General features: G+C 43.0%; 1 protein-coding gene across 1 annotated transcript; it reads right to left on the bottom strand.

The window, feature by feature from the left end:
- Window positions 1-11,173: 11,173 nt before the first annotated feature.
- Window positions 11,174-17,049, bottom strand: PEX19 (peroxisomal biogenesis factor 19). Its single transcript, XM_019716441.3, has 8 exons — window positions 16,829-17,049; window positions 15,277-15,386; window positions 14,695-14,860; window positions 14,172-14,257; window positions 13,793-13,954; window positions 12,808-12,984; window positions 12,528-12,572; window positions 11,174-12,362 (listed from the first exon to the last, which is right to left on the bottom strand). The coding sequence occupies exons 1-8, from the start codon at window positions 17,004-17,006 to the stop codon at window positions 12,279-12,281; spliced, it is 1,008 nt and encodes a 335-aa protein (XP_019572000.3). The 5' UTR covers window positions 17,007-17,049; the 3' UTR covers window positions 11,174-12,278.

The following is a 17,049-nucleotide window of genomic DNA, read 5'->3' as shown; positions in this document are numbered from 1 at the left end:
CTCCCATTACCCTATTATAGGTCATAGGTTACCCTAGACTGTAGCAATAGACATCTAGCTGGTTTGTCTTTTTCCATTATTGTCCTGCTAGTTAAACATAAGGCAGCCAGAGTGCCCTTTTAAACTGTTAGGCCATGTTATTGTCCTGCTCAAAACCTCCAAAAGCTTCCCATGACACAATAAAAATCAAAATGATCATAATGGCCTTCAAGGCAGACCCTACATGAATCTGGTACCTATTTCTCTAATTTCATCTCCTCCCACACTGCTTAGCTCTGCTCTAGCCTTACTGGCCTTCTCACTGTCACTCCAACCAAAACATGTTCCAACCTTAGGGCTTTTGCACTTGTTTGCTCTTCCTGGAGTGTTCATCTACCAGATATTTTTTTTCTCTGATATTTGGAAATGCAAATATTTTCAGTATGCTATCCTTGTATCCAGCAACCTTGCTAAGCTCACTAATTCTGTAGATTCGCTTGAGTTTTTTATATATATATATATATATATATATATATATATATATATATATACACACACACACAATCATAGTACACTAGTTAAGAACACTGGCTTTATTTTATAGTCCAAAACAGAACTTTTTTGGCCCATTCTCCCACCTTCCTCCCATTTGGCAACCATCAGCTTCTTTATATCTATGGGTCTGTTTCTGTTTATTCATTTGGTTTTTAGATTCCACCTATTAAGTGAAATCATATGGTATTTGTCTTTCTTTGACTTATTTCACTTAGCGTAATACTTTCTAGGTCCATGTTATCAAAAATGGCAAGATTTCTTTTTAATTACTGAGTAATATTCCATCATATATATATACCACATCTTCTTTATCCATCTATTGATGGATACCTAGTTACCTCCATATTTGAAGTAATGCTGCAATGAACATAGGGGTGCATCTATCTTTTCGAATTAGTTTTTTTTTTTTCTGGCCCATGTGGGAATCGAACCGGCAGCCTTTGGAGTTAGGAGCACGGAGCTCTAACCGTCTGAGCCATTGGGCCGGCCCTCGAATTAGTTTTTTTGTTTTCTTCGGATAAATACCCAAAAGTGGAATTGCTGGGTCATGTGGCAGCTCCATTTTTAATTTTTTTCAATATGCATACTGCTTTCCATAGTGGCTGCACCAATTTACAATCCTATAACAGGTCTTTACTAGACTTGCGCTCTCCACTTAGTCCGATCTCTACTCAAATGCTACTTCCTCAGAGAGGCAGCTCTTGACTATTCCAACTAAAATGGTACCCTACACCACCATCCTCCTTTATCCTCTTACTCTGCATTATTTTTTCATAACATTTTTTAGCAGTAACATTTAACCTACAATTATGTATTTTTTAATCTAACTATACTATTAAAGCATTATGAGAACAGGGTCTTTCCTTTTTATCTTTGTAACCCCAACACGTAAAAAGAGTGCCAAAGCACAAAATAGCTACCTAATGCCCTACCATTTCTATTCATTCATTCATTCCATCAACAACTATTGATTCCATCAACAAGTACTACATCTGAGGTCCTGTTCTAGGTGCTGGAACTGCAGGAGTGACTAAAACAAACCCAGATTCCTGCATTCACAGAACTTATATTTATTAGTGCAGGAGTTGGGAGTGTAGGGGGAGAAGAGGGACACACAGACAAAATTATTAAGAGTACTATGAAGGAAAAGAAAGCAGGCTATGCTCATTTACATAGTGGGTTCAGGGAAGGCCCCCTCTGCTGAGATGACACTTGAATAGAGATCTGGAATGAGCCATACACACTGGGGAAATAACCTTCCAGGCAGAGGGAACAGCAAGGTATAAAAACCTGAACCGTGAGTGTGTTTGGTGTATTCAAAGAACAGCAAGGAAGGCAAAAGAGCATGTAGGAAATTAGTTTGTTGAAACAAGACGGGAGCCAGATGACTTACAGACTCATAGACCAAGGAGAAGACTTTGGATTTTACCTGAAGAGTGGTAGGCAGCCATGGAAGGTTTTGCATAAAAGAGTGATGTGATCTGATTTTATCAATGAAGAAATTTACTTTGGTTGATTCTTTGAGAACTGCCTGCAGGGAGGCAAAATAGAAGCTGAAAGACCAGTTAGGAAGCCATGTTGCAGTGGAAGTGGTAGGAAGTGGTTGGATTCAGGATATAATTTAAAGGTGGCAGAGGTGATTTGCTAATAGATTTGAATATAGGGTGAAAGGTAAAAAGTCAGGATTTCTTTCCTATTGCATTTGAAGTTGTAATGATCATTGCCCTTTTTAGATATTCAATCCCACTGATTTCTAAGACACTGTCTTCCATAGTTCTATTTATATCTCTGACCATTTATTTCATGAGCTTCTCTTCCCCTTCATTCCACATGCTCTTCCAAAGTGATCTTACCCATTCTCGGATTAAACTACCACATAATGATGATTCCCAAGTTTTTATTTCCAACCCAGGCTTCTCCTTCATGCTTTAGACTCACATACTTGACAGCCAGTGGCACTTTTTTAAGAAAAGCTTTATTGAGATGACATTCACACACTGTACAATTCACCCATTTAAAGTGTACAATGGCTTTTAGTACATTCACAGATTATGTGCAACCATCATCAATTTTCAACCATTAGCATCACCTCAGAAAGAAACCCAGTACCCTTCAGTTATCACCCCATCTTTCCACCCTCGCCAGCCCTAAGAAACCATTAATCTATTTTGTCTCTGTAGAGTTCCCTATTCTGGACTTTAGTATGAGTGGAATCATAAAGTACACGGTTTTTTGTAACTGGTTGCTTTCACTTAATATGTTCTCAAGGTTTATCCATGTTGTAGCATGTATCAGTACTTCATTCCATTTTATAACCAAATATTCCATTATATGGCTGTACCACATTTTGTTTGTCCATTTGTTTATGAACACTTGGGTTGTTTCCACCTTTTGGCTATTATGAATAACGCTGCTATGAACATTCATGTGCAAGTTTCTGCGTGGACATGTTTCATTTCATTTCTCTTGAGTATATATAGCTGGGAGTGGAATTTCTGGGCCATATGATTAACTCTGTATTTAATCATTCGAGGAACTGACAGTTTTTCAAAGTAGTTATATTTTATTCACACCAGCAATGTATGAGGGTTCCAGTTCTCCTCATCCTTGCTAATACTTGATATCTGACTTTTGATTCTACACATCCTAGTGTGTCTGAAGTGGTATCTCATTATGGTTTTGATTTGCACTTCCCTGATGACTAATGATGTCAACCATCTTTTCATGTTTAACATTTGTGTCTTCTTGGAGAAATGTCTATCAGATCTTTTGCCTATTTTTATGTTGGGTTGTCTTTTTGAGTTGTAAAAATTCTTTATATATTCTAGATACAAGTAACTTATCAGATACATGATTTGCAAACATTTTCTCCCATCTGTAATTTGTCTTTTCACCTTTTTGATGGTGTCTTTTAAAAATTCTGATGAGGTCTAATTTATGTTTTTTCTTTTGTTGCTCATGCTTTTGGTGTAACATTTAAGAATACTCAGCTAAATCCAAGGTTTTACCCGTGTCTTCTTGTAAGATCTTTATTGTTTTATTACTTTTAGGTCTTTGGTCTATTTTGAATTAATTTTTGTATATGGTGCAAGGTAAGGGTTAAACTCATTCTGCATGTGGCTATCCAGTTGTTCCAGAACCATTTGTTGAAAAGACTATTCTTTCCCCATTGGTTTTGACACCCTTGTCAAAAATCAATTAACCATAGATGTATGGGCTTATTTCTGGACTCTTAACACTACTCCATTGGTACCTGTCTTTCCTTGTGCCAATACCACTTCTTTTTTTAATTAGGGAAGGGGAACAGGACGTTATTGGGGAACAGTGTGTACTTCCAGGACTTTTTCCAAGTAAAGTTGTTGTCCTTTCAATCTTAGTTGTGGAGGGCGCAGCTCAGCTCCAGGTCCCATTGTTAGTTGCAGGGGGCACAGCCCACCATCCCCTATGGGAGTCAAACAGGCAACCTTGTGGTTGAGAGGACAGGCTCCAACCGAGCCATCTGGGAGCTCAGCGGCCGCTCAGCTCAAGGTGCCGTGTTCAATCTTAGTTGCAGGGGGCGGAGCCCACCATCCCTTGTGGGAGTCCCCACTAGCCCATGTGGGAATCCAACCGGCAGCCTTCTGCGTTAGGAGCATGGAGCTCCAACCGCCTGAGCCACCAGGTTGGCCCCCACTCTGTTTTGATTACCATTGCTTTGTTGTAAGTTTTGAAATTGGAAGTGTGAGACTTCCTTTTTATTCCTTTTTCAGGTTTTCTTATTCTGAGTCCACTGTGATTCCGTATGAATTTTAGAATTAGCTAGTCAATTTCCACAAAGTCAGCTGGGTTTCTGATGGGGATGGCATTGAATCTGGAGTATTTGGGGGAGTATTCCACTTTAACAGTATTAAGTCTTCTGCCCCATGAACAGATGTTTTTTCATTTATTTTGATCTTCTTTCTTTCAACAATTTTTTGTAGTTTTAACAGTATAATTTTACACATCTTTGTTAAAATTATTTCTAAGTATTCCTTTTTTTCCTAAGCATTCTTTCTGATGCTATTGATGTTTTCTTAATTTCATTTTTGGATTGTTCCCTGCAAATGTATAGAAATACAATTGATTTTTGTATATTAACCTTATGTCTTGCAACCTGCTGAACGCCTTAGTTCTTAGTTTTTTTAGGGAACTCTAGGATTTCCTATATACAAGATCATGCCATCTGCCAAGTTTTATTTCTTCCTTTCCAATCTCAATGGCTTTTCTTTTTCTTGCCTCATCGCCCTACTAGAACTTCTAGCACAATGGTGACTAGAAGTGGTGAGAACTGATATCTTTGTGTTGTTCCTGATCTTAGGGGAGAAAGCATCCAGTCTTTCACTATTAAGTATGATGTTAGCTGTAGGTATTTTGTAGATGCACTTTATTAGGTTGATATTCCCTTCTATTCCACCCAATGGCACTTCAACATTACCAAACTGAACTTACTTTTGCTCTACCTTCTGTCAAATTCATACTGCTCCTATTCTTCTCTCTTAGTTGACACCACTGTTCTCCTGTCTTAGGTTGGATTCCCTAAAAGAAGAGCCTGAGAAAGGGATTCCGTGCAAGTGGTTTATCGAGGGAGTGCTCTCAAGTAAAATCTGTCCTGTAGTGAGGAAAGCAAGCTAGGACAGGGGGAAAAGTCAGTCAAAGATATGGGTAAGCTGGTTAGTTTAGCCTCCACTGGGAACTTTTGGCACATAAATGGTAAATCTGTCCCACCTTGAGGAAAGGGGAAAGGACTTTTGTACCCTAGTATCATTTGCTGATAACTGCATATCATCACTGATAATGCAATCACTATCAGAATCCCCCCTGACTTCTTTGCAGAAATTGACATCATACCATTGGCTGTGGTGCTGTCCCCGGGAGGGCATAACCTTCCAGAAGTTTCCAGAAGTGGCTCCTGTTTGCACAGAGGGCAGGTCTCACGAGGATGCAGCTGTGAGCTATTAGCCGCTATAATTCCTGGTAAAGGGGATCTAGACAGCGTACCAACAATGTCTACTACAGTCTACCTCTAGCATCGCTCAGATCCATTTGCTTTGTACATTAAGTTTACTCTATCCAGGCAGTTTCTCCAGCATTCTGGTTAGTCGCAATTTCTGGGGACACTTACAAGAGGAGGTTCTGAGCCCCTGAAGATGATACCTTTATCAGACCATAATTATTTAGTCATTTACAGTTAAAACTGAGTATAGGAGGATCAAGAAATACCCTAGGGATCATATATGTATCACTTTCTGCATCCATAATGTAGCAGCAGTCCTATCTCCTCATAACGAACAGTTATCCCAGACAGTAGAGTAACTTCTTTGCCTAATAGTTTGCTGGCATTAGGAGCCCAAGTGACCAAATGAAAGCCATATCTTTTAAGTTTATTGAGATTCTTATGTCGTGCCTGGTAGAAGCATCCCCCCTTTGGGAACTAGTACCTCCAGCCCCACAGAATTTAAAGTTGCAGGGATGGGAAGCACAAATCCTCAAGTGAATGACTGGGAGTGATATTGAATAGGGTCACTCTTATTCCCACCCTTGATTTCAGAGCCCATGAATTCTACCTATTGGGGATAAAGCACCCTATTATGATCACGCAGTTTTACTGTATTGCAAAGGACAGCACCCCATCCTTGTTGGCACCACAAATGCACCTTCAAAAGGCCATTCCACTACTCTGCCAGGTCAGAAGCTTCTGGATGGAAAAATATTTGGTAGGAATAGTGGATCACACTGTCATGTGCCCACTGCTGCACCAGCTTTACCATTAAGTGGGTCCCCTGTTCCAAGGCATTAGGTATGACCCCATGGCAGTACAACAAACATCTCTGAGTCCTTGGATGGTAGTACTGGCTGAGGCACTTTAGGCAGGATAGGCAACGCAAAATATGTCATCAGTCCTGATCAAACTGTTGCCTTTTTCAGAATGGAAAAGGTTCAGTATCATCAACTTGTCACCAAGTGGCTGGTTGTTCTTCTTCAGCAGTGGTACTCAACTGGGGATCAGCATTGCTTTGTTGCTGACAGGTTTGACATTTAGAAATAGCACCAGTGAGGCCAACTTTAGGTGACAGAGGAGTCCATGCTAATAGGCCAACAAATAGCCTCCATCTCTGCCACTGGGGTGATTTATGAGCACAAAGTGCAAGAACTGTAACAGGTAAGGTGGTCCTGAAAGCATCCTGTTCATTTGGTTATTATTTAGCACTTTTCGGGTGAATACTTTACTAGGTCCCTCTCTCATAGATCCCCAAATTCTCCACGCCAGACCTTTTTTCCCTCCATTTTCCTATTTTGCTCCTGAACAACTAGCCCACTGTCTGTGTGTTCAGGTATATCCTTGTCTCAGGCCACTTCTCTCCCCAAAATGGATAATCAGGTACACTACCTAAAGTCCTACTCATTGAATTTCCCTTCAATTTCCCCTCATTATCTTTCTGGATTTCTCTGGATTAGGCTGTTGTAGTCCATATTTGGCTTGCTCTAACATCAAGCCAACCCATCCACGGACCAGACTTGGATTTTTTCCTCCTCTGTAAAATGGTTGAAGGAATTCTTATGTTCCCATAGGTATGATATGAGAAAGGTATTAGTGCAACAGATGTAGGTAATATGCAGGCCTGGGGCCCCTTATTCAATTTAACTTTCTTGTGCCCGACAAGTTTGCTTGGTCTTCTTCCTGAATGTACAATTTCCATTGTAAGATGGATGGCTATTGTATCCACCCAATCTTATGGGTTGGCAGGCCTGGCAAGAACCAGCTGGTTATATGCATAACTGGTCACATAGTCACTTGATATTTCATGGTCAGAAATTGAGTCTTTATCAGGACCTAATAGTATGCCAGGAGATGTTTTTCAAATGGCGAAACTTTCTCTACTGCAGATGACATCACCTTATTACATAAACCTAGATTGTCTGTACTGGAACTCTCCTACTGTGGATTGCCTGAGAATCCACAGAGCATCTTTTCATTCCACATATACTTCTAGTACAATGGAATATACCAGGTCATATGGCCCAAGAAGCAGGGCTGCTTGCATCATAGCCTGGACCTGCTGCAGAGGCCTTTCTTGCATACTCATGTACAGAATATGCTGCCTCCAAAACTGGAAGAGGCACTGTGCTTCTTTCTTGGGGTAAAAGACACAGTATACAATAATATATCCTTTACTTTGGAGGGGAAGTCTCGGAATGCTTCAGATCGCTGGTCTCCTAAAAACTTAACCAATGTGGCAAGGCCCTGCATCTTTGCAGAGTTTATCTCCCACCTTCTGGAGTGTGTGTCTCACCAATGAATCCAGAGTACAGCAGGTCTTCGAATAACATTTCGTTAGAATATTGATGAGATGCCAAAGGAGCTTAACTCCTGTTTGCATCAATTAGCCTATGGTAAAATTGGTTTCATTATTCATCATTTTGCTTAAAGTCGCAAAACCTATCGACATCATTAAATGAGGACTTATTGTATTCACTGTATCAGGAGTCGGCTAACTTTCTGTAAAGGACCAGGTAGTACATATTAACAGTCACATATCTACACCCGAGGCTATGTTCCTCTGTCTAGTAAAGAAAACACAGGACTGCAGTTGTACTACTACTTGCTTAATTTTGCAGTAGTCCATTGTAGTCCACCATAGGCCATCCAGTCTTTGCAAGGCCCACACAGGGGAAAATAAATCAGGATATGATGGAGACCAACACCCCCGCATCCTTTTAATTTTTTAAGGATATAACTAATGTGTCATTTTCCCTAGAATGCATTATTTTTTATTTACGGTGTTTCCCCGAAAATAAGACCTAGCTGGACAATCAATTCTAATGTGTCTTTTGGAGCAAAAATTAATATAAGACCCGGTATTGTATTATTATATAAGACCTAGTCTTATGGTAAAATAAGACCGGGTCTTGTATTAATTTTTGTTGCAAAAGACGCATTAGAGCGGATTGTCCAGCTAGATCCTATTTTCAGGGAAACACGGTACTATCTTGGCAGAGCTAGGGATGTAGTTTCAGGGGCTTCTACTTGGCCTTTCTCCCAACTGCAAAATATGTCCATTCTATTTAGAAACTGGAAAAATGACCATAAAGTGGGTCTTTGGCCCCACTGTGAGACAGATTTGGGCAAGCACTCCATTTATTTACTGACCCCTGTATTTCCCTACTGTAATGGAGGTGGGGTGTGGGGGGTGGGGAGGGGATGCGCTGTGGTGCTGCTTTGAGTTCCTGGGCATCAGTGTCAAGTCAGACCCCAGTATCCCTGTTTCCCAACTCGAAAAATCTGGGTATTCTTTCCCTAGTGTGTGGTTAACTAAGTAAATGGCTGTTTCAATTGATAGGCTGAATTTGAGAACTGTCTGAGGCCTAAAAACTGGGCAAGGAGACCTCAGTGTTCTAGTCAACCATTCTTGGTCTCTCGTAATTATATACAAATCAATACCCTCCTTGGCTGCCCATCTATCTGGTCCATAGGACTACCCATGTTCCATTAGCCATCTCCGCTTGGACCATGATGCCCTTATGGAAATTCACCCATCTTGCTTCTGAGAGTTAAGTGTTGCCATTTGGCCTCAACTCTGCTATGCCAGAGTTGTCATCCCACCGCTGCTAAGGAAACCAAATTTTAAACAACATCCCCTTCTATCAGCCTCCACCCACAGAGACTGCCACTTTTAAACATCTCAAAGATGCTGATGACCCCTTTGTTAGTGCCTTTCCTTTATAAAATAGTTTTCCCAGCCCTTCCTGAGGAACATAATCAGCTGGTGGGTTTCTCAGTATAATATATACTCATTCCTGCATGTCCACTTCCTCTAAGCTTTTTGATCATTTCTCGTATCAGTTACTGTGGGCCATCGTTTTCCCCAAGCTCCCAAAAGCCATCTCCAAAGCACATTATAAGCACCTCATGGGGACCCTGCCAAGACGATCCAGAGTCACAGGAAAGTGACTATTATCTGTATTATCACAAATTCTGTATGAATTTAATTCTTAATTCATGAAACCATATAAACAACCACAACTTTGTTTTCTAACATAAAGAATTTTGGAACAAAGAGGCACCTCCTTTAAAGTTTGAGATCAGCATAAACGCTTCACATACAGCTTAAACTTAAGCTTTGTAATGGTTATTTTTGAGCAGCAGTAAAAACAGTCTAGAAAAAAATGATGTCCTTACAATGACACATTCTTGCTGAAAAAAAAGTTCACTAGAAGCTAGCATCACCTAGGAGAGACCTACAAAGAAACGTATGTTTGGCTGATGGAGCCCCAGAGAGACTGAGGAGAGGCCCAGAGCAGTGCTACTCAAAGGTGGTTCGAACTTGTACTAGTCTGTGAACAGTTTTTTTGTTGTTCGTTTTTACCAGTCTGCGATATGATGAGTTAGAAACTGAGAGTTTAGAAACTTTCTAGCATTTTGACATTGCTGTGACATTCAACTGCATGATCAGTGGACTTATTCTGATGAATGCAGTCTGCTCAATTTGGGTGTTGTCAAACTTGCAGGGTGGGGAGCATACAGTGTGAACTGCACACTTGTCATGGGCAACAGGAACACATATTGGTGTACGAAGAATTGGGTATTTGTGAGACAAAACCCTGGTCCTTTACCACAGACAGTTTGAGAAGGACTGCTCCATCCTTCCACAAGTCCTAGAATAATTCAAACAGTCTTTGGAACAGAGTAACCGGAGGTCAATTTGTTCATGTTCAATTAAAATCAAAATGAAAATAAATGGCTCAAGAACAAAACTAAACTGGACTAGGGCATCTATTTAGAGTCTTGAAGCAAGCCCTGGCCAACCCAGGGAGAATTTGTAAATGAAAATTGGCAGGACAGTAGGCAGACAATTCAAGGGGCAGGGAGGGCCCTTTTGTTCTTCCCTCCTGCCTCTTTATCCTCATCCAGCTTTTGGTGGGAGCTGTAAGGAGAGAATTTTGGCCATTCAGGCCCAAAACCACCACCAAAAGTTTGCCTATCCTTTCCCTACTTCTTGCAGAGTAAAGGAGTCTCAGATTCAGATCTGCTCTTTCATACTGATAAGGAACAGTAGCTGGATCTTCCCCAAAAGCCTGAGGCCTCAAAAACATTTCCTTCCTTGCCAATACCATAGAACATGTGAAATTTTAAAGGGTGAAAAGCCTTATTCCAGGGGAAAGTGACATGTCAGGAGCTCACAGTGACTCACATGATAAATGTGAATTTGCTCTGGTAGTTATTTTCTGAGAGCTGAACCAAGACAGCTAGCTGGTCTGACCAGAATATCCATCAACATATGGCAGCCAAGGTCCGTAGATCCACTGGCTTCCAGAGGTCAGCTCAAAGAAAAATAATTTAGAAAACCTGTTAACAATATACTACTAACATTAATAAAAATAACATGAGATATTAAAATCAATACAAATGAAAGCTTCCCAGATTAAAATACTCAGAGGAAAAGAGGACAGGACACTGAGTCTCCTTTGCCAAATGAAGTGCAGACTGAGCTGGGGAAGGCGGATGGTGGTGGAACCTAGCACTGCAATATTATGCAGAACTAGTCTGCTAACATTATTCACACTGCAGCTTAGAGAAGCTGAGGAAGATGAGAAAGAGACCTGGATGAAAAACAGGCCACACTCCTCACTCAGAATATTTATTAGTCAGAATAAAGAACCCAGGCTGCACCTTACCCCCTTTCCCAAACTATCTCCCTGAATCAAGGGACAGGATTCAAAGGAGAGATGTCTCAAATAAGACAGAATGAAGAACAGTAATTCATTTCCTCGCCTTGACACTATAATTATATGTGTTTGTCAGGGAGAGAGAGAGCCAGTGAGAGTGGTGGATGGATTAGATGAGGGGGAAACAGGATGGGCCCTGTTTTGTCATAGTTTGGGTTCGGAGAAGGGTTGGAATAAACAGGTATTTTTAAAAGAGAGGAGATAGGAGAAGCAAGGGCAAAGGAAGGTCAAGAGCTGGTTTCACCCTGATCACACAGCATGGTGGAAAGAACCAGGGCAGCAATTTGACTTCTCAGGCTGGAACAGGGAGTTGAGGACTCAGCACCTGGAGAGAAGAGAATCCCAGGGCTTCTCTTTCAACCCTGCTGTGATTAGATACAAAAACCCTACTATTTAAACTTGCCTGTAGCAAAACAGTGAGGCAGGGACAGACTTGAAATGATATCCTACTTCCTTTCCCTTCAGGGAATTCAGAAAGATCTGTCTGAAGGTAAGAGGGCATAGTGACAGACCTATAACTCCAGTCTAGGTTGTTTCTCCCCACTCATTCCAGAAGACCCTGCCCAAAAGAACTATACAAATACAGAGTCCCAGGACTCTGTCTCTGCTCCCCAGGTCCAAGAGAAGGGAGCAGAGACAAGGCACAAAGACCCTGGGTACAAAGGTGAAAATCAGTGTGGCCAGAGATAATATTACTTTGGGAGATGGAAGAAGATGCATGCCCCAAAAGGGATGTCTCCTTCACCTGATAAGTAGTCAGGCCTTTCCTAGCAGCAGAAACCACTACTGAAAGGGCTCTAGAAATGGCCTGCAGAACAGGTCTTATTCCTAGAAAGACAGAGAAAAAGCCTCAGGTGGTATGGCACAATCTTGGCTGGGATGACAGAGGGCAGTGGGCAGACCACTCCTGTAGACGGCACTCCTGCCTCAGCTTCCTAGTGGTTCTGCTGACTCCAGGTGTTCCCAGATGGCTGGGAATCAGGGAGGAAACGTGTTGTGTTTCACATGATCAGACACTGTTCGCCATTGGCACCTGGTGGGCCCGATAGATTGAGGGCATCCAGGTCAAAGTTGAGGCCAGGAGGCTGGAGAAGAGATGAAGGGACTCAGGTAACTGCTCATATTTCAGGTGGGAGCACCTAAAAGTCCATCCCCAGTAGCCACAATTATCACCTGAGGTAGAATCACTAAAGGTTAAAGAATTCTGGAAACTTGGGCACAGATTAAAATCTAGGAGAAGATATACTCACCATCTCCCCAGCCAGCTCTTTTGGAGGATGGCCCAAATCCTGCAGCTGGAAGATAAGGAAAAAGAAACATAAGACAGAAAAAAAATCCCAAAAGACAATAAAGCAAAAGAAGAATCTGAGCCATGGTCTCTATGCTTTCTCCTGAGGACTGGGCTATGTGGCCTCTGTTGTGCTCCCTCCTCCACCTGGGTTTGACAGTGTGGCCTCCTTCCCAGATGCCTCCTCCACCAAACACCCAAGCAGAGAGCACCAGCAGGCAAAAAACAGAAGGAAGCCTTACCTGCTGCATAAGATCCAGCACTGTCTCAAAACGAGCTTTCTGAGTGGCCTCACTGTCTGCGGGGGTCTCTGCCTCAAACTGCTCACATATCTTGCCCATGACACTGTGTTGTTTCTGATATTTTTCAAACTGCTCTGGAGGTAGAGATTCCTGGTGGCTCTGCAACCATTCTGGATACTAAGGAAAGAGACAATGAGTGGGGAAGAATTAAGTGAACAGTGGATAAGGAATGGCAATAAAATATGAAGAACAATAAAGTATGAAAGGGAAGGGTGCACAGAAGAAAAATGCTAAATAAGCTAGTTTAGCACTGACTCCAACCAGATCACCTGGCTATGCTAGCATTTATGGTCACCAGAGGATGGCAAACTTCTTCGATGAAGTGCCAGATAGTAAATATTTTAGGCGTTAAGAGCCACATATGGTCTCCGTAACATTCTTTTGTTTTTGTTTGATTTTACAACCTTTAAAAACGTAAAAACCTTTCTTAGCTTGAGAGTTGTATTTGGTCCACCCAGACCCTGGTCTGCTGACTCATGGTCTACACTATTCATTTCACACTTAATCACATGTTGCTCTGTGTCACTGAAAAGCTTTTCCTATATTTTATCTCTTTAGTAAAACCATAAAAGCTCTTTGACAGCAGGGAGCATCTTTTAAATTACTCAGTGAAACCTTGGAGAAATAAATCAAGTTAGAAATGCAAGAAGGGGTTATCAGACAACGAAAGTGTTTGAAAACTATAAAACAGTTTACAGAAAACTAGAGCTGAAAGATTTCTCCTTCTACCTTAAATATCCTCAGTTTGGTAGCTTTATTCTCTTAGAGACACAACTCCTTTCCAATTCTTCCCACTCCAAATAAGTAAAGAAGAAAACAACAGATGGACATGAGTACTCAAGTTCCTCTATCTCTGCAGGCTCTAAGCAGACCAATTAGCCCACAGGAGAGCAAGGAAGAAAAGCAGAAATAGAAGTTCACATACCTTTTCTGTGATCTCCCTCAGTGATGGGTACAATACATCCTTGGACAGTAGGTTCTGCATGATACTCTGCATGATGGGGAGGATGTTCCCTTCCCCTTCCCCTTCCTCCATGCCCAACCCTTCCATGGCCTTGGTCAACTCCTCTTCTGACATGCCTGAGTTCTAAAAAGGACAGGAGAGAGATAAGCAAGTACACTGCCTTCTTGGGATACTTACTACCCTTTCAGGTAGGAAAGAACTATTTAAACTTGCCTGTAGCAAAACAGTGAAGCAGAGACAGACTTGAGATGATACCCAAGAAACTCTGTCTTTGAGAATCTGCTGGTAAAGTGTCTAGGAGTGGGCCCCTTGTGGTCCCATACCTGCCCACCCCCCTCACCTGCAGATCAGTGGCATTTTTGGCTAGTCCACTTAGTGTCTCCTTTAGGCAAGAAGTGAATTCTTGTTGGGAAGTCGCATCACTGCCTAAGAGATCAAAAGAACCAAGGTCATTTAGGATTTTAACTGTTTGCTTACCTAGGCCGACCTGGTTACCAGCTTGGACATGGAGCATTTACTAGTGAGTCACGATTACGCCAAATCTTTGAATGCTTTATGGTTATCTTTATAGTCATTTTCACAAATCTACATGGACTACGTGTCAGTTTGTTCTCCATGATGACACCTTCGATAACACTGCGACCATTTACATGACCAGGTTTCAATAATCTTTCCTATTACTTTCCACTTATCTCACCCTTTTCATTAAGCAGCGTTCCCATCCTTCCTCCCATCTCCTTGCTCCACCCCATGGAAGTGATATCATGACTATCAACTTCACTAAGAATTTTGGGGTTTCCAAGCAACGATGACTTAAGAAGAGGTTTGTTCAGATATTTCCAGTTGTCAGGCACACCCCTCACCCACTCTCCCAGCAGCCTCTGAGAGCTTTTGGAACTGTTCCACCAGGTGGGGCTCTTCCTCAGCCAACTCCTTCATTGCCTTCTCGAACTCTGCAGTGGCTTGGGAAGCCAGCTCGCTGTCGAACAGTTCCTGGAAAAACTTCTCTTGGGAGGCGAAGAGGGCATCCTGCAGGGGAGGAGTGACCAAAATGCATCTCTTACTTGGCACTGCACTACACCTGGTTTCTGACAGAAGCCACAGGCAGAGGCTCTGAGAAATGCAGTGTCTTCTTCCTACCCACTTTCACTGAACATTCTAACGACCTCTCTTAATGAGGACAGCAAGAAGGTATCTGTCAATATGGAGTGGTATTCCCAAACCAACCATTTAAATCTCCTTTCTTAAGGAATTTCCTGGAGATCTCTAACCTCCACCTCAAGTCAATTCCCTGTTTCACAAGGACTGAGGCCTGCAAGAGCACTCAGCAGTGTGAGGCCAAGGCACCCTCCCCTCAGTCCCCTCTGGCCCACTGGGGCCTGCCCCACCTCTGCTCAGAGTTGCATGCCATCCCCTCCCCTCCCTTAAATGGGTAGAAATTATACTTTGGCAGTGTCTCCTGGCGATCTCTTCTGGGTCCCTGAAGCATCAGGGGCCGTGGTGGTAGGAGGGGGTGCTGGGGAGGGTTTGGCCTTATCAAAATCATCAAGAGCACCTTCAGAAACAAGAGACATGGTATGCGTTTTGGGGATGGATGAGGATGAAGGGTTGAGGGGTTTCTGGGTAAAGGATCGAGAGAATAATTTTTCAAACTGCCCACGTTCCTAAATTTTTCTTTTTCTGAGTGTCCCTCTCCTGGCCCTCCCCTCAGTAAGCCTCCCACTTACCTCCCCATTACCTAATTTATTATGATCAAAGGGGAAGAAACATCTTAAGGAACAGGCATCTCTCTCTGAGCCGGGAGGAGGGTTAAAAGAAGTTCTGCAGACATCTCCATCTACATAGTGCCTTCCCTGCCACACTCTAATGATTCCCTAGAAATCTCATACAAATATCCAACAGGAGCAGAGAACACAAATGTCCTTAACCCTCTGAACTCACTCTGGATCCCTGAAGGGAATAAGCTTCGGCAAGAAAGCAAAAGCCACAAATGTCCCACACAGCCCTTCATGGATCCTGATACAATTAGAAACTGAGGGACTCCATACTGCACTCCAGGGAAGGGCATTAAACTCTCTTTTCCTATCCTTCAACTTAGCCCTCCCTGGGCAAAGCTCTTAGAGCTAGCTCCCTCTGGCCCCGGCTCTGCAGATAATTAACTGTGAGCCAATTCACACAGAATCACTTGGCACTGTTTCTCAATCACTTATTCACTGTTTCTGTTGTCCTTCCACCTGCCCACATCTCTGTGACTGGGCAAGAGACCAAAAAATATTCACCTCTGCCCTGAAAAGCCTGTGTCCTCACTACCTTCTGCTTGCCAGGCCTAGGGGAAGGGCACTGGCTCCACTCTGGGCAAGAAACCATGAGGAGTGGAGGACAGGGCTCAGGAAGAAAAGAACATCCACCCTCTTTCAGTAGGGTGAACTGTCTTCCCTTGAGACCGTCTCATCCTCTATTTTTCAAAATAATGGCAAGGGAGTCGGCTTCAGCTCTGACCTGATGAAAGAACTGGAAAGGGGGCCTGGTGAGAGAAAGGTGAAAGGACTGGGAGCAGGAAAGTGTCTTTTGAGTTAAGGACAAGGCAGTGCATAGCAGGGTGAGCTACGGCCTTGTTAAGAGCTAATGTAAGCAATCTGTGAGTGTCCGGTTCGCTGCCCACCGAGGACCGAATGAAGTTCGACTTCAAGAACTTACTCAAGTAAGGGAAGCAGGGTTTGGAACCGGATCGTCAAGCGCAGTCCCCTGGGTTACTGTTTCCCCTCTGGCAGAGAGATCAACGGTCTGGGCTCTCAGGGGCCCAACGTGAAGGCCCCAGTTCCCGCCGCGGAGGAAGATGAGGGGGACCCAGAAATCGGGATCGCAGTCAGACCCTCCGCACCCGTCCAATCTTTGGACAGCCTTCCCCGCTCCGCCCCCAATATCTCAGCCTCACTTAACGCCCTGAATGGGTCCTCATACCCGCCCTCCTCGGTTCTTCCCATTATGGACTCTTACTTTCCAGAAGCTCTTCCAATTCCCGGTCCGCTTCGGCGCTGACCGCACAGTCCTCCTCTGCGGCGGCCATCTTGCTACCTCTGACTCGCCGTAGGAGGCGGGATTCCGCGAGGCCCCCGCGCCCCGCCCTTTCCGCCTCTGCGACCAATACTAATTGGGGGCAGTACGGAGCCGCCATTTTTAAAGGGACAGGAAACTCGATTTAGGGTGTGTTTTTTTCC

This window comes from Rhinolophus sinicus, chromosome 11 (genome assembly GCF_057876585.1).
Source record: "Rhinolophus sinicus isolate RSI-liver-muscle chromosome 11, RSI-T2T, whole genome shotgun sequence".
NCBI lineage: Eukaryota > Metazoa > Chordata > Mammalia > Chiroptera > Rhinolophidae > Rhinolophus > Rhinolophus sinicus.
Note: the sequence above shows the minus strand (reverse complement) of the source record. Positions and strands in the feature narration are given on the sequence as shown.